Here is an 18486-nt window from a genome sequence, read left to right on the forward strand (position 1 = left end):
GAAGCAAAGACTTGAGTATTAAAGTATCTGAAGTCATGGAGAGCATGGAGACAAGAGCAGCAGTTCCTTGATGCTTACAGCTGGTCCTGGTGGTCCAGTTTTACCAGAAACTCCGATTTCTCCTGGAAGTCCCTGAAAAATGAAATCAGAAGAAAAGAAAAAAAAAAAAAATCAGTATTTCTGTCTTTTGCAGAAACCTCACTGGAAGTCACTGCTTTCAATTTAAATGCAATTTTCCCTTCCATGGCAGTCAGGTCTCTGCTGTGAGGACTCCTGTAGACATTGACTTATCCCCAGGTAGCAACAACGTGGTTCCAACTCTCAGCACAGAGAAGCTGTCTTCTAGGACCAGCTGTGGCTTTCCAGGGAGAAAATACAGAAGAAAACACACGTTGCCAGTGGTCCCAACTCAGTTCCCACCGAAACCCATGACCTAAAATTCTCCCCAAGCTGTTTTTACTTCTTGATATAAACAAACAAAAAAAATCCCAAGCTTTTTTTCTTACTGGTGCTCCAGGCGGTCCAGGGGGTCCAGCTATGCCCGGGGGCCCTGGAGGTCCCTATGAGAAAGGAAGCAAAACCAGTTTACCAAACTCTCTGGTAGTGTCTGAAAGCCTCAGGTCCTCCCCTGTGCATTAGCAGCCCTATTTGAAACAGGCAAAGGCACTGAGCTTCGTTTTCATTAAATTCTGTCCAAAAAAAGCAAGATGCCAAACTGAGCTCCAGGAGACCCATGCTCAGGAGCAGAACAGGATCTCCTGCCAGCCACTAATTACTGTTGCTACAAGGTGAGCTCCACCCTCCGCTCCCATACAAGAGATGGAGGAGTTGAAGGCCATCGATGGTAACGTACAACACGGAGCTTGTCCAGAAGGGTTCCTTGTAGCATCCAGCCTAATTTATTTTTGACTAATGTTGTTTCAAAGTGAGCAATTTACCTCTGCAAAAAGATTAATTAAGTAATTAATGAATGGAACAGGCTTGTGGTATTGGCTTGGGGTTTTTTGCAGGGAGGGGTGGGGGTGGTGGTCCAGGGAGCGATGTGGGGATGGTGTGATGTAAAAATATGAATACAACTGTATGGAGAAACAATGTAATGAATCGAGTGTTTTAAAACTAATGCACCACTCTTCTAGTGCTCTACACTAATCTCATTGATAGTAAAAGATCCTCACAAACTCATACTTCAATGCATACATTCCTGTTGGAAATGTCCTGACAGCCTTTCTTACTCATCTCCCTGCAACAGCTGTTTCTCTCAGGGAAAATATTCTTTCAATAGCCATTCGATTTTTGGAGGGATTTACTTTTGTGTATTGGACAAACTGTTAAACTTGCCTTCCTAGCTGAGAAATTTGTCTCCATACTCGACAGATCTCAACAGGTTGCTTGAGATGCAGAGGTGTTTGTTACTTCCAGCTTTCACGGTAGACAAGATAGGATTTCTCCTGTGCTCAGAATGAAGCAAGTGTTTGTGTCATTTTTGGATCAGGACCTAACAACATGAGGATGGATGTGAGAAATGGGTATATGGCTGAACTGAAATTTTACCCTGGCTCTTTCTGCCTTTCTAACATGATGATTTCATTCATCTACAGTTTTCAGCATAGGGGGAGTTCTGGTGTGTTTGTACTTAAAATAACAAACAACCCTCCCTGCCCCAAACCCTATGTAAAGAACTGAAACCGATACAAGACAGAAAAAGGGCAGCCAGCATTTTCCCTGTCACCATTCAATATCACAAAGCACAGGTTTTATCATTAAGGTATTACGAGTCATGGATCAATATTAGCATTTCACATTTAAGGAAAAATGTAGCTGAAGAGAAGAAAATAGTGTCAAAAACTGAGGACAAGGAATTATTTGTGGCATGGCTTGACAGAGGAGGTAGCAGATAAGTGTTTTTTTTCAAAGACACTTCTAAAATTCAGCCAGAAAAGAAGACGGTCTCTCACCAATAGATGGGGCAAAGAGACCAAAAAAGGGACCTGCAGATGCACTTGCCTCCCACATCTGCTTTCATTGCAACTCACAACGGACATGGCACCGTCCCACCACCAACATTAAGCTTTGTAGAGTGCCTCAGCTGTGAGCACAACTAAAAAATCCCCAGAAAGATGTGCCTCGGGGTGCACTGATGCTGCTGACATAATTCCTGAGGAACCCTGCACTGGCTTCTGAGGATGCTGGTTCAGCTGCTATTGCAGGAGGGTCCTGCAGTTAAGGAGCTCTAGACATATCAGGAGACATCTGGCCAAGACCATCTATCACTTAAAAAAGGTTTCTCCATTCAAAGAAAATAATCAATAGTAAAAATTAGCCCAGCACAAGAGAAAAGACCACTGTAGACACAACTGGATGGAGTGACCTCAGGTGCCAGGGACATGGAAGTTCTGCTTGGCCTTACTCTACCTCTGCATGGTACTGCTGAGAGGCCCTGCAGAAGATATGGGCTCCAAGAAGGGTTTTCCATGAAGTCTGGGTGCAGTCCCGGGAAAGAAGGCAAAGGTACCTTTAGATAAACAGCAACAAATGATTCAGCAGCATAGGGGACTATGCGTAAGTGCAGGAAAGAAAGTGCAAAGTTTACCTTTGCAGGCTTCCCTTACCAATTCCATTGATTCCTCCTTAATAGCCTAATTTTGTTCTCTTTCTCTCTGCCAATAACTGAACCAACTCCCACCACAAAATACATATTCTCCATAGCCCTACAACAGGGAGCTTCTATCGAGAAGGTGGTGAAAAAACCCAGCCAGGACCCAGCCTCAGCCCAAGCAATCCCAGGTATGATACAAGTTACCCGCACAGTACAGACAGGCATCAATCTGGCCTAAAAGCAGAGTCTCCCTCAAACATCTCTCAGCAGCCAACTTAATCCCTGAAACATGAGATGCTACCGCCTTCTCATCTGTCCTATTTCTCCTAGTAACTCTGGATATTCTCATTATACAAGACACTTTCTAATTATTCTCTTAAACTTTCTATATTCTGGACCACAATAACCTCATGTAACTATAACTCTTGAAATGGAAGCACACTGATCCTTAGTCTAAACTGCCACTAATAATTCCATTTCATTGCTCTCCATGCAAGCAATCATCCAGGACGTCATGCCCAAGACTGGTTTACTCATGTAGCTTCACCACATGTCGCACTGAAAAATGTTGCACAGAGAAATCTAATGGCACAATCGCATGGAAATTGCATAAATACATCATGGCTATCCTTCAGTGAGACCTCCCTTCTGCCACTGTCCAGAGCAAATCAGTTTCACTTGTATATAAATTTCTGTTACCGTAGCCCTTTCTCCTGACTTCTGAGCATACTTCAGAGCAAGGACTATTTTTAACTATTTAGAAAGAACCAAGCAAAGCATTTATCTGTGATTAAAAAACCCCCATAAAACAGCAGCAGCAGACATCTTGTAATGCTTGACCCCAAAATCTCATGCCATCTGTTTTCTTTACTTCTTTTTTGAAACTGAACCCAGATTAAACTACCTGATTTAAGTCATTACCTTTTTCAGAGATCATTTGATGAATTATACAGATGAGAGTCCCTGTCCCAAATCCAGTCCCCAGTGTTGTCCCTTTAAAACTGATCTAGAAGAAAATAATCATGGAGTGGTTTTTTTTTCTGGATGGCAAAGACCCTGATGTGTGCTTCCTACACGCTGAAGCAAAAAATTTTATATGAAAACTTTATTCTTAAACAGGACTGTGCAAACTCAGTTTGGAAAACAAATGTAAAACATGGATCTTCTATCAAAGTGTTTAAACCAAAGTATTTTCAAACTGTTGTTTTGAAACAAAAAGGTTTCAAATGTTAATTAAAATCCAAATAGTGTGTAGAGGTGAGGGTGTGTGTCATGGAGTAGGACATCTTTAAAAACATTGGGGGTTGTGGATTTTTTCAGGCTTGTGTTTCATCCAGCTCAGTTCCTTAGACAATGCAATACAGGGACAGTTCTCAGGAAAGAAATCCAATACTCTCCATACTGGAGGAACAGCTGTGTCTGTCCTCCAGGATCCACTAAAGGATGCGCTCTTCTTCCAGCGTGTACCTTGCTGAAAGGCAGGCTGGGAAAGGCAGAGTGATTAAGATTTAGGTTCTGCACTCCCTAAGGAAGCTCTGTAAAGGAACAAAAAACATTTCCTGTGACTACATCACTAGGCTGCTTGGCCAAAATCTCTTTTCCATGAAAGAAGGGATGGTTATGTTCTAGACAGAGGTGAACAAATGTCATTCCACGATTGAAACTGAAGTCTGATGGCTTTTCCAGATACCTGTCTCTGGAGGCAAAGCTTGCAGACATGTTTTCTGTATATTATTCCATGCTGATGGCTGTGTTCTTTTACACTATGAGAAAGGCTTAGGCGAGACCTTACCCCACATCAAAACAGAGCGTGGTCTGGGCTTTTTAGGCCGTGTGACAGCTTTATGAATGAGAAGAACCTCTGGGACATGCAAGAGCATTCTGTCTGCTGCCACAAACCAATTACTCTTTGAATTTCACCTCTCAGAAAATTCCCACAGACCCTTCCTGTTGGCTTTGTGCTGACTCCCCTGTATTTCCACTTCTCTCCCATCAGAAATAAGGCTGTTGCAGATAGCTGTGCGGAACAGCACACGTGTCTCACTATGCCCCTTGCTACTCCAGCTCTCCATTTCTCCTCTGCTGCATCTGAGTGGGTTCTGGGATCAGCTCCTCAAATCTGCTCTTCATTTCTCACCCCAGGCACTACAGTATCCACCTGCAAAACTACTGTGAATTATTTTCAGTAATGCTGCATTAGAGCACCGTATTGCTCCTTCCTCTGCTTAAATGCTGCCATACAAACCAAGGCAAAGGTAAGAGGACATGGAAAAAGGCACTGATGATGACACTGAAAACCAAAAACCTAAAGAGCCAACAGATCTGAGCATTTACCCATGATGCACGCTCTACAGTCAGCTTCAGTGATACTGCCATCATTCATAAGCTGATGAGGTCTCCAGTTATATCACCAGGTGGCATTGTAATTGGCGTCCCAAGATTATTTTAAAAAATAAAGTTTGTTGTTTTGTTGGGTTTTTTTCAAAAAAAAATATTGGAACTGTCTTTTTAGCTCTGTAAAAGTACTGAATAAACTTTACTTTGTACGTAGCAGTCTTTCCAGGAGAATTTCTTGCTTCCAGTGAAAGGCTGTATTTGTTTAATTCCATCACTTAGAGTAAGATATGGACATGATCTCTTTTGTCTACAGAGGAATATTTATTTCCCTAGGTGTTAATTTTTACTTGGTTTCCTGAGTCGGTGCAGCAAATGAGAAAAACAATAACAAACTCCGTTATGGTATTTTGTTTCAGTACTATTAGGGAACAGCACAGGTGAAGACTTTTTTTTCTTCTTTATTTTCATTAAAGGTAGAGGGTTTTAAACCTATTAGTAACCTGTATTAAAGGTATAGGTTATTAAAGATAGCTCTGAGCAGTTATCTTCCAATTTCAAGCAGCACTGGCATAGTTTGAATTCAGTCAGAGCTTTGCAGCTGGGGCCCGTATCCTTTCCTTAGATTTTGCACTATTACCTTGCATTATAGAAAGGACATTAAGGACACCCTGCATTTCAGAGGATATAATTTATTTCCTGAATTACTTAAAAGCTGATCTTGAGTTTACACTCTACAGACAAGTCTATGCTAATTAAATCACTGCCAGCCACAACCATAAACAGTACAGCTTGTACTGGTCTTCCTTGCAGATCTTAGTTATACCACCAGGTCATCTAGAAAAAGGCAAACCTCAGTAACGGCCCAGAGATAGTGCAAGTGTGAGGTATGGCATTTGTGTTTAAATCTCAGAGTTTTGACTTGTTTTTATCTCACAGGCAGACGGCACGTACCTGCTCAGCTCAGGGAATCTAGACAGTGGCTCAGTGGACCATTTGCAGGTACCTGCTTTAGGAGGGCTTCAGGGTCCACTGATGATATTAACTGAATCTTCATCAAGAGAAGCTCAGACACCTGCATCATCATTAACCCAATAAGTGCTTGCATTTGGAGCCGAATCTCAGCTCCGGTAATTCAATGATACAGCTCAGAGTGTCTGAGCTCTCCGTTATCACTGGGGCATCAGCTCCTGTCTCTGTTGGACCTGTGAACACAGCCTTCGTGGCTCCCTTAGCACACACGGCCTAACTGCAGATCTTCCTCCTCAGGATACCCCTCATGCCTAGAAAAGCACTTGCAAACGTACCTCATCAGCTGCGTTCAACCCTTTCTCTGAACTCTTCCTATCAAGAGATGATGGGATAGACAAGGTACACAGAGATCTCAGATGACCATGCAGAAATGCATAGCCTCATTGTTTCCAGTGCTTGATACCCGTCCAACTATTTCAACTGAAAGCGTTTTACAGAAATGCTCATTTTTCAGTCTGTATTTGAACAGTCTACTGCAATTGAAGTTTGACCCATGATCAAGGTTCCTGGAAACTAAAATAATACAAATAAATAATAACAACATAAACATATTATGAGTTCAGAAGTCTGTGTCCTTGCTGCAGGAAAATCATTCATATCCAGAGGGGAAATAAGACCCAGAGTATCTACTCCATGGCTTGATTATGTTGCAAGATGCACTGTTTTTAAAGGTCACTACAAAATAAATGCTCATTTTTGGTGGTGCTGACTGGACAACATGAAGCAAATAAGCACATGGACTGGTTCACAACCACAGATGACTTAGAAGGAAAAAGCAATCAAAAATCTTTTGGGATTAAAGTTCAGTTTGAGTTGGTGTGTGCAAGGAGAGAGGCAAAACTAGCAAACTGCCTTATTGCAACAAAACGTCCCCAGGCTAGCTGAGAAGTTGCCTCCTAGCCGCTGCTTCAGGGTTTGATGCTTAAATTAATTCTTCAATGTGAGCACACCCAGTCAGTGGCCCTTGAGAGTCAGACTGACATCATCCCAGCTGCGGTTCATCACTGGAGCTGTTGACCCAGCTCCAGAGCAGCCCTCAGGTTGGTTCCCTTGCACAGCTGCCTGATCCTTCTGTAGCTTCTCATCAGACTGAGCATGACAGCAACTATTTTTTTTTTAACAAAGCCCAGCAATAACTTCAGATGGTCTTTTCTGCAGTTCTCCAGCCACAATGTACCTTCTACAGCTCCTATATTCGCTCCTTCCTTTTGCCCATACAACTACCAGTGGGGGGAATCAGGTCAGAAAACAAAAGTGTATTTAAATATAAAATAGCAGAGGAAAGGGAGGTTATTTTAGTGTCTTAATCTAGTTTGCATATGGCCAGCTCAAATCGGTTGGCCCTCAGCACCATGGAGATAGCACAGGAACAAGTGACACAGACTCCTGTACATGACTTGGATGAATATCGATGTAATTAAAGCATAAGGAAATCACTTTTCTTCTTGGGTATTTTTGGAGCATAGTCTGATTAAGAAAACAAAAATGCCGATAAAGTGCTTAAAAAAATCTAATGTCATGAGAAGTGCTGTGAAGTTGAAAAGTAGTTTTGTCACAAACTGAACGTAAGCACTTTCTCCAAACAGAAATATGGAAATCTACAATAACATGTCCAGAACAGGGTGCCACTGCAGGAATAAGAACAATATTATTCCATTCTTACAGTTAGCTTAGAGGAACAGTCAATTTAAGTATCCCTCAATGGGGCTAGCATTATATGTGGTTTTAATTAACATAAAATTTGCTAACTTTATTTAGCCTGTGCAGAAAGGAAAATTACTTAATGCTATGTCAGTAATTTTCTCAGATACATTTATAAAATTGCTAACACATGCATAATATTTATTTTAAGTTGCAGGGAACTTAAGCTGAGCAAGTGTGATATTGTTTGGATGGATAGTGTCAGATACCTTAGAAATAAGGCACAGAGAAAAATCTTTCCCCAAAAGCAAGGAAAATCCTCTCCCAAAACTTCAGAAGGCTTGGGGGGACCTTTTAATGGCATCCAACGGAAAAAAAAAACCACACGACAAACCCAACAAAATCTTTTAAATCCATTAGAAATACTGTCTTCATTCCTGTTGAACGCTGCTGGCGAAATACTTGCAAACCAGATACTGTACCAAAGAAAAAGTCTTAAAAATATGTAAACCAGTGCCAAGTAGTATTTTTCAGGGCAAGTCTCCTGGCTGGACAGAAGGGGCATCACCGCACAGGGTCACAAGCCCTTGGATTGCCTCTCTGACATCCTCTACAGGCACGTGAACAGCTCATTACAAAACATCTGCCACAGAAACCATTTCTAGCTCATGTTTCCTGGTTACAAGGGCATAGATTGCCAATGGAAATAAATGAAAAATCAGCATCTTCTGCCTAGAAGTGTGCTGTTTGTTGCAATACAGCACCAACAGCTGTAGTAATGGAGGGTCTTTACTCCTGCACAAAACGTAAGCAATTATTGAAACAAAATCTCAAAGCAAAGACCCAGTTTATTAATTTATTATTGAAATGGGAATAAATGAAACGTTCAGTTTTATCTTGAGTGGTCAGCTTAAAGTGAGGTTGCATCTTCCCTGCTTGAGGACATTCCCACAGATATTTTTCTTCTTGCAGGGGTGACTCTACAAAGTGACTCAGGTCAGCTGAATTTGGCTACAAAATCAGCAAGAAACCAACCCAGAGGCAAATGTCAGTGTTGTAATACAGGGCAGAATGGGTTGACCCAAGATGAAGCCAAATCCTCTCTAACGATTCTTAACATACACAGCACTATTTTGCCCTTATGATGCTACAGATGGTGCAACTGGAGCACTAACTTGCCAAAAGCTTTAAAAAAAAGGAGCTAAGGGGTCATTAACTTAAGACATCCTTCCTCATGGGGAGAATAAACATTTCGTTTTAAGCTTCTGTCTTTGTCCCCTCAATCCAACACCCATCCCTCCGGAAGTAGAAGTGTGAGAATCAAAACCACAGAAAGTCTTGTGCTCAAAGTGTGCTTTTCTGAATAGCAAGTATCTTTTAAACTGCTTCTTCCTTCAAGACTGCAGCACAGAGGTATATCTGCAATTGCTAATTCACACAGCTGAAAATTAGCTGAGACACTGTCCTAAATATTGCAAACGGCAAATCACTGCTTTTCCTCTGGAACGATACTGCTCTATGTACAAACAATGGGGAAACCATATACCAAACACTTTCTTATGTTCCTGTTTAAAGATGCTGAAAAACCATGAAAGGTAAAAGTAATTGCTGCCAGACAGGCAGACTTCTCTCAATCACAACAGGGTAAATTAATCTGGCTCGCAAAGAAGAAACACCAACTTCCAAGATGGTGCAGATAAGAAGAAAACAAGGTCAGAGCACGCTACCATTGTGGCTTCAGGTCACCTGGTGCCACAAAGCATATTTTTCCACGTATTATACAAAAATGAAGAAACCATCGTTTACCTGAGGGCCGATCAGACCATTGATTCCTGGGAATCCTGGTTCTCCCTTTTTACCCTGTATGTTCAACAGAGAAGCAAATATTAGACACTAGGGCAAAGACTGCTGTTGACTTTCAAAAGTCTTTCATCCCAAAACTGGTAAATCACCATCTTGTGCTTACACAAAACCCAAAAGCTAGAAATGAAGGCAGCAGACACCATTTGGATGTCAAACTCCAGTTGTCTTTGACAGGTCTGTATCTCCCAGACTGTGACAACAGCCCCAAAGATGAGGGTTGCTCTCATGCACGTCACGGCATCTCCTAGACTCTCCCATCTCACCTGGGCGCTCCCAACAGAGGGTCAGAGATGTCACAGTGCTGAGATGCAGTCAAGGGAGGTACCAAGTGTGGACACATGCTGAAAGGCACTTTCCTTGCTGCAGCCCAGCCCTTCACCCCTCCGCAACAAAGCCAAGCAGTGTCCCTTGTGTTCCTTGCACTGTTTCATGCGTTAAGAAAGAAAGTAGCAACTCTAGTGCTACTAGATTCAAAATCTCTAAGCCAGGAAACATTTCTAACTAGGGTTGCCATTACCACCAAGGAGCAGAGCTCACTGCCTCCTCTGCAAGCAAAAGACGTTTCCTCCAGAGGAACCAGAGAGCTTCGCCGGTGCAAAGGAAGGATAAGCCAGGACCTAGAATGCACCCCGAGACAAGTTTACCTATATGGATGCTGCAGTACCTGTGTTCCCCATGAGTCTGACCTCAAATAATTCACAGGGGGAAAAGTCCTATATGAGAACATGAGGAAGAAAGGCTGGAATAAGGATGCATGAAGCACTGGAGTTAAGCAGAGTTAAGCAGAGGTTGGATTTGTTTCTCAACTCAACAGTTGACTTGCTGTGTTAATTCGGACAAGTCACATATTTTTTTGACTCGGCTTTCTTGTAAAAATAATCCATCCGTCTCCTAATGTGTAAAGTGAATCATTAATACTTCTGAGGTTGTTAGTAATATACTAGGAGGGTACAAAAGGAGTCACGTAAATACCCAAGAGATAGAGAGAAGTGATATTTTTTTTCTCCCTCACTTCTGCTTCTTATCTAAACTGTTTTTCTTTTCAGAAGGATACTATAATTAAGCAAGTTTCATGTCACTGATTATGTGATTGGTCATACAGATGTGTAAGAGTCACATATATAATTTTCTTTTTATTTTTCTTTATTGAAATATGTCCAGGAACAACATCTATAACCAACAGCTTCCCGCTGACTTGAATGAAAAAGCTAAAACATCACAAACAAAAAAAAAATTTCATGACATTTTCCCCAGTTTTGACTGAGATTAATCAGCTGGAGTGTCAGAATCTAATCTTTTCCTTATTGTTCTCATAACAAAAAAAGCAGCTGTCATATACAGAAGAAGAATTTAAGAAGAAAATTAAAGGAGTGATTATGAGGTCCTTGGGCATCAGAGTTTGTAGTCATTTCCAGGACCCTAACACCAACAAAAATCTATATTATATACTCAAGTACATGCACTGTTCATGAGTATTCCTTCTACTGTTTCAAGATCCATCATTTTATTGCTTGTCAGAGTAAAAAAGATCCCATTTTTAACCTGAAGGACTCACATCACCGCATAATTCCACATATGTTTTCTAGTTAAAGATGTTCATTTTGGCAGCTGCCAAGGTGACCATGCAAAGGACACTGTTAAAATACTAATAGAAGTATATAAGCTTATGGATAGAGCATACAGGATGCAGCGTGTGGAGCCAGGCATGGGGGGTGAGTATGCCTGCATGCCGCCTCCAGCTTTTATCAAAGCAGGAGCTACACATTAAAGTGGCTGATTTCACAGCTACAGCGCTGAGGCCAGCACACAACACAGTGTAACTGATTCAGTAAAGAGCTGGCTGAGTAGACGAGGGGCAAGCAGTAGATGTTCTCTACCTTGGCCTCAGCAAGGCTTTTGACACTGCCTCCCACAGCATCGCATGGGCAAGCTCAGGAAGCTGGGTGAGGTGAGCGGACAGTGAGGGGCATTGAGAACTGGCTGAAGGGCAGAGCTCAGGGGGCTGTGACCAGCGGCACAGCCTGGCTGGGGGCCTGTAGCCAGCGGTGTTCCCCAGGGGCCACTGCTGGGTCCAGTCCTGTCCAACTCATCCATCAGTGACCTGGAGGAAGGGACAGAGGCACCCTCAGCAGCTTTGCTGGTGATACAGCCCTGGCAGGAGCGGCTGGTACCCCAGAGGCTGCGCTGCCGTTCAGCGAGACCTGGGCAGGCTGGAGAGCTGGGCAGAGAGGAGCCTGGTGAAGGTCAGCCAGTGTAAGGTCCTGCCCTGGGGAGGGACAGCCCCGCGCACCAGTACAGCCTGGGGGTGACCTGCTGGGGGGCACCTCTGCGGAGAGGGGCCTGGGGGTGCTGGTGGGCAGCAGGTTGCCCATGGGCCAGCAGTGTGTCCTCGTGGCCAAGAAGGTCAGTGGGACCCTGGGGGGCACCAGGAGGAGCGTGGCCAGCAGGTGGAGGGAGGTGATCCTGCCCCTCTGCTCTGCCCTGGTGAGGCTGCGCCTGGAGTGCTGTGCCCAGTGCTGGGCTCCCCAGTTCCAGAGACAGGGAACTGCTGGGGAGGGTCCGGCGGAGGCTACAGGGATGGTGAGGGGACCGGAGCATCTCCCGTCTGAGGGAGGGCTGAGAGAGCTGGGCCTGTTTATGCTGGAAAAGAGAAGACTGAGGGGGGGGTCTTATCAGTGTCTACAAATACCTTAAGGGTGATCATCAAGAAGATGGGGCTAGGATTTTTTCAGTGGTGCCCAGCGACAGGACAAGGGACAACGGGCACAAACTGCAGCACAGGAAGTTCCATCTGAACATGAGGAAAAAATCCTTTCCTTTGATGGTGACAGAGCCTTGGCACAGGCTGCCCAGAAAGGCTGTGGGGTCTCCTCTGGAGATATTCAAAACCCACCTGGATGTGACTGTGCAAAGTCCCTTCCAACCCTGACCATTCTGTGATTTATCCATGTCCCATCAACCTAGGTTGTCATTGGGTATAATTAGCACCCACTTTACACCTCCCCTTGCAATGTTTATACATCTCCTCAGACTCTAATTCAGAGACTGCATTAGAGGCAGGAACCTGATATCAAAAATGCTTATAAGCCCTTAAAGGAGCATAACAGAATTGGCTTCACTCTAAATGAGATATCACAAGTTGGAGAGCATGAACATACCTTGTTATGTACTTTATACAATACCACAATGGGCGATACATGCATTGGTGTTCAGGTCAACAAAATCCCAATAAGCCTTGTAACATCACAAGTGAAGAGATGCGAGTAGTATGTGTAGACTTTATTTTGGAGGTCCGTAGGAGTGTAGCTTTAGCAGCTTTAAATCTTAGAGGGATTATCTCGTTACAGTTTGCTGAACTGCTGCTTTTTGGAAACTTCGTCTCAACTGTAAAATATTACTTGGGGAACCTGAGGAAGTTTGTAGCAGCACCACCTCCTCCCGATATCAATCTCAAAAGCCAAGAAAGCAGAGGACTGACATGTTTTGCCTCCTGTTACAAGTATACCCCCATTGCTCTGTCTCCACGCTGATGACCAGGCATGCTAATCCAAGGCAGCAATGAGAGATGTGAGAGGAGCCTATCCTTTCCTTGGGTATAATGCTGAGAAGCTTTGGTGCTTTTCAAAACACACAGATTCCTTAAAGCAGCATGTAATTATACCGACAGAGAGGGTGAGAGTGTAATTTCCCATTGTGAAGGGAACATTTTGATCGTGCAGAAGTTAGCCAAAATCAAACTACAACAGGTTCTCTCCACAACATTACAGCCTGTCTATAAAGTACGGAAATACTTGCTGGGAGAAATTATACCTATGAGAGCAAAGCTCAGCAAAATGTCACACCGCCTAATAATATGACAGAGAAAACCAGCAATTATGCTCTGTTACTTATAGCAAGAATCAGGTAAGCATGTAAGAATGTGTATTCTTTGACTATATGAAATATGTCATTTGCTTTCATCAGCAATTTGAAAAATAGTACACTTAAAAATGTGTGTTTTATTGGAAATAGATATATTTGCCTCACTGACAATTACAGCATCACTCTGGATTTAAAGTATGCCATCAATCCCTTTTTACTTCTTTCTGTTGCTTTGCTTACGTTTCGATTTCTGCATGATTGAACTTTGCCAGGGCAGGCAACATCATCTGAATATTTCAAGCACCCGCAAATACATACAAACACAACCATCCATCAGAAAGGTGTCTACTATATGGAACAGAGGGAACCAAGTAAAAATGTGGGCCCCACTCTGCGAGAGGGAAAATTTTGAAAGGTATCATAGCCCAAGAACATATCTCATCTTGCTGTTCAATAGCCAGAGTGGCCATATATTTTCATAGCATGTTTTTCTTTGAGGTTTGGCCCCAGGAACAGGTGTGGATTTGGTACCAAGTGCATAGGAAGCATCCTTAATTGTGAATGAATATGACTGCTAGTATAAATGCCAACTATTTCCTCTGTAAACTATATGGGATGTTAGGATTACCCCTTTCAGCCCTGTCCTTTTACCTCTACGTTACTAGAGAAGCCAGAACAAACACAGCAATGATAATCAGTTTGAGGCCCCTTAGCCTTTTAGTCTCCATATGTATCAAGCAATGACAATAAATTACAGAGTGAGAAAATCTCCTTATCCTGAGGATGCAAATACCATGAGGGCTGGCCAGCTTATGGGTGATTATTGGGACTACTGTGACACAGGAAAAAAAGGCCTGTAAGGACTTCTGGACATTGAGAGAGATTGCACTTTGGGACTGGCTCCTTCCAAAAAGTCTGCTCAATTTGCTGGGCAAACATTCTCCTTTCTCTCCTGGATTATGTATGTGTCTCTCCCTGGAGAGACCAAGCTCTTTCCCTTGGACCCTGCAAGTCTAAGTTAGTTCAAATCAAGGGGAGTTCATACACAGAGAAATAAGAGTTGAAACAGTGTTGACTGCCCATTTCAAATTGTGACTGGCCAGAACAGGAACACCTATGCAACAACCCTCTTAGACAGGAGAGAGGTGGATCAGGAAGGGGACAGTCAAATACACGTATTCCTGTTCCTCTATCAAAAGCACAAAGAAGAGCTCAGCAGCTCTCCAGAGGTGTGATAAATTCATCTTCCCCATGGCAACTAAGAGGGATTAACCTTTCCTGTGTTGGCAAGTGCTCTTTAACACATTTTTTCTGGGTGGAGGGTGTGCCCTGAAACCAGTAGTCCCCAATTTTAACAGGATCCTTTACGGACTATTGTGAAACAACTATGCACCATTTACATAGACCCATAGCCTTGTAATCTAGTTATAAAGAGTCAAGAAAGGTCTGTTAAGCTTTTTGTGCTGCTCTGACTTCAGCAATAAACATTCAGGGGATGTGGACACATGAACATGAAAACCTGCTGAAACATGACAGCTGAATTAAAGATGCAGAAGACACCCCTTTGTAATTCACTGCTAGAGCTGGCCTCCTCTGGCCTCCAACCTGCTGGACCATGACACTGAACTTTGCAATTAACTCACAAAAAAAGGGTCCTGAAAAAGTAAATTTTTTCAAAGTTATCTCTGTTTCTACATCCAATTTGCTCTCATTCCATGCTTCATATAAATTATTTTGTGCATGAAGTAACTTGAAAAATGGGGAATTACTATTACTTATCTGCCTGACTCATGTACATTGAAGTCTTAAACATGGGGATGGACATTCATTAAAGGTTACCTTTTTAAAAAAGACAATTTCCTTTAAAACTTTTTCCCATGCGTGTTTTTAATATCCTACGATACCCTGGGTTTTTCTTTTCTTTTGTACTGACTGTTCTTGGAACATGGGAAAATTTTGAAAAAGCGAATTTAGAAAGCTAGGCTGCAGTACAGCACGTCAAACCCAAAATGGGTTTGGGCAGCTGCCACCTCATGCATGTGTAGAAAGTTCTGCTATAGAATAAACATTTTCTCTTGGTGTTCTTCTGAAATTTCAATCCCTTGAATGAATTTGTGTCAATAAGACGCAAATCCTTGAAAACTAAGTTATTGAGCATGCTTCAGAAGAACTCTGTGTTTAGGATGGATTACCCAAAGATCTGCATGCTTTCCAGGAACATGCCATACATCTGCATCTTTTGTGTCCATCAAGCAAAAAAAGTTGGGTTTATTTCCAACAAATATTTCAGCAGATCAGGTGTCAAAAAACTTCAATGTGGAAGCAAAGTACTTCAGTTCTCTTCAGTTTCACAGAAGAAAGAAGAGGACAGAAAGAGAGAAAAAAACCACAAAACCACCCTAAAACTAAACTAGACTCTCAGATTTCTACTCTTTTTCAGGCAGTTTTAGTAAAATCAGGGAGACAGTACTGCCTATCACTCAAAGGTCTTATGGGACACATAAAACCAGCAAAACTTCTTTCTTCCCACTGTATGCTTTTGATATGAGGGTATCATTGTCAAAATAGAGACGTCAGGTGCCAGACACTTAGAAGAAGCAGCTGCCTAGTAAAATGAACATAACCCAGTTGTTTGGTTCCAGTTGTAGTTGTTATCTCCTGTCCCCCATCAGGATCAAACGATGGATGTGAATCGTCAGATTAGCAGTCCAGCAGATGTACCAGGGAGACAGCACATTTTTTTCTGTGTCTATAAACCACTTCAAGACCTGCAATTAAAGCAGGCTAACAGAGAAGTGCTTTTAAATGTCCAAAAGACAATCTGTCTTCCCAGCTTATGCTCCCCTTAGTGTGCTTCCACTAGTGGGCTACTCCACAAAACGTAAGCAGCCTTCCAATTAGCTTTCCAAGTTAAAGAGCTATGGCTGTGAGCGTGCATTATTATATGGACCAAAAACACATGGTCCATATCAGAGCTCCTGGGAATGGGCTGCAGGAGGAAGAGGTTCATATACAGCAAGCTCAACTTATGATAAATTTGGGGAAAAGATCTCTATAATACCATCAGCTTTTTTTAGAGCACAACATTCCCTTCACTCTCTGTCTGCAAACATGCCTACTTTCCTTTTTTTTTTTTCTAAACAAAACATTAGAAACATGCTCTACCACATCCTCCAGCCAGCTCAGGGGCCTTTCTTTTTCTAATGCCAATTAAAGTCCTGTAGTATCTTCTTCAGACTGTCCTCTGATCCCTCAGATCCCATCCTCCTGCAAAGCTGCAAATCCCAGCATTCAGACACACTTTTCATGACTCACCAGTGACCCTTCTGCTTTTGAGAACAGCTGTGAGTGTGCTCCTCTCTTGTCCATAACTGCTTGAAAGTTTGTCTGAGAGCAACACCATGTTGCTCTAAATGATTTGGAGGTGACCTCCTGGGTATGGCTGGACTATATCTAAAGTTCTTAATGCTTGCAGATAACACGACTGATTTGGTGGCAAGCCCTCAAAAGGCAACAGAGACAGAGAACAGAATCATAGACTCATTTAGGTTGGAAAAGACCCTTGAGATCATCGAGTCCAACCGTTAACCTAACACTGCAAGTCCACCACTAAACCATGTCCCCAAGTGCTACATCTATGTCTTTTAAGTATCTCCAGTGATGATGACTCAACCACTTCCCTGGGCAGCCTGTTCCAGCACTTGACAACCCTTTCAGGGAAGACATTTTTCCTAATATCCAGTCTAAACCTCCCCTGGCAACTTGAGGCTGTTTTCTCTTGTCCTATCACTTGTTATCTGGGAGAACTGACCTACCTTCACCTGTTTACAGCCTCCTTTCAGGTAGTTGTAGAGAGCAATAAGGTCTCCCCTGGGCCTCCTTTCCTCCAGGCTAAACGACCCCAGGTCCCTCAGCTGCTCCTCATAAGACTCTAGACCTTTCACCAGCTCTGTCGCCCTTCTCCAGACATGCTCCAGCACCAAAATGTCTGTCTTGCAGTGAGGGGCCCAAAACTGAACACAGGATTCAAGGGGCAGCCTCATCAGTGCCCAGTACAGGGGGACAATCACTGCCCTGTCCTGCTGGCCACACTGTGTCTGATACAAGCCAGGATGCCTTTGGCCTCCTTGGCCACCTGGGCACACTGCTGGCTCATGTTCATCCAGCTGTCAACCAGCACCCCCAGGTCCTTTATTGCTGTGCAGCTTTCCAGCTGCTCTGCCCAAACCTGTAGCATTGCCTGGGGTTGTTGTGACCCAAGTGCAGGACCCAGCACTGAGCCTTGTTGAACCTCATACAATTGGCCTTGGCCCATCAGTACAGCCTGTTCAGGTCCCTCTGCAGAGCCTTCCTGCCCTCAAACAGATCACCACTCCTGCCCAACTTGGTGTCACCTGCAATCTTCCTGAGGGTGCACTCAAACCCCTCATCCAGATCATCAATAAAGATATTAAACAGGACCGGCCCCAGTACTGAGCTAATACTGGTTCTTGGTCTTAAGCATGGTCTCAAGCAATCTGTAATACCAAGTCCAGAAGAAGCCTTGGACCATCAGAAGCCATGGTGAGAGGGCTTCTTCACCCCAGTTACTTATTCAAGCATACCAGTATCACACATCCACAGAAGACTTTGCAACTGCTCCAAGAAATGTGCAGTCTAAGCAACGGTGATGGTAAAACATTTATGCAAGCATGATGAACACATTTAAATGAAAGATTAAGCTTGCAGTAGCCATCTTAAAAAAAATGAAACTGACACTTTCTTTACTCTAAAATGGTGACTCTAAAGATTATGTCTTGTTTATTGGCAACTGTATTATCACATGTATTTTTTTATTTCTTCAGCAATAACAGGAACAGCAACTTCAGGCCTAAAGAACATCATACTTCCTCTTTTCCTAGAAATCTTTCCAAGATGTATGACCCTATTCCTGTCAGCCAAACTGTCACTGGAGTATTTGGCACAGTATGTAATCTTCTATGAAATCTACACACTGTGTAGGTGGCTCTTGCATTATATTTCTTACACCAGCCAACATTGCCTCTGCCTTTGCACAGATCAGAGTCCTTCATTTCCAGTGAACCGTGTTATGAGACATGAATTCCTCTATGAAATGGTTCCAAACATGCCTTTAGTCCATTAGTGGTTTGTTCCAGCTG

At 43.0% G+C, this 18486-nt stretch overlaps 1 protein-coding gene across 1 annotated transcript in view; it reads right to left on the minus strand.

Annotated features, from left to right (window-relative positions):
• COL22A1 (collagen type XXII alpha 1 chain) overlaps positions 1-18486 on the minus strand; it is a 237326-nt gene that overhangs the window by 66004 nt on the left and 152836 nt on the right. Inside the window, exons 24-26 of the mRNA XM_056333390.1 lie at positions 9410-9463; positions 507-560; positions 79-132 (exon numbers count right to left, since the gene is read on the minus strand). Of these exons, the coding sequence (XP_056189365.1) occupies positions 79-132; positions 507-560; positions 9410-9463 (162 nt within the window). The remainder of the gene's footprint in view (positions 1-78; positions 133-506; positions 561-9409; positions 9464-18486) is intronic.

Source organism: Falco biarmicus, chromosome 3 (genome assembly GCF_023638135.1).
Source record: "Falco biarmicus isolate bFalBia1 chromosome 3, bFalBia1.pri, whole genome shotgun sequence".
Taxonomy (NCBI): domain Eukaryota; kingdom Metazoa; phylum Chordata; class Aves; order Falconiformes; family Falconidae; genus Falco; species Falco biarmicus.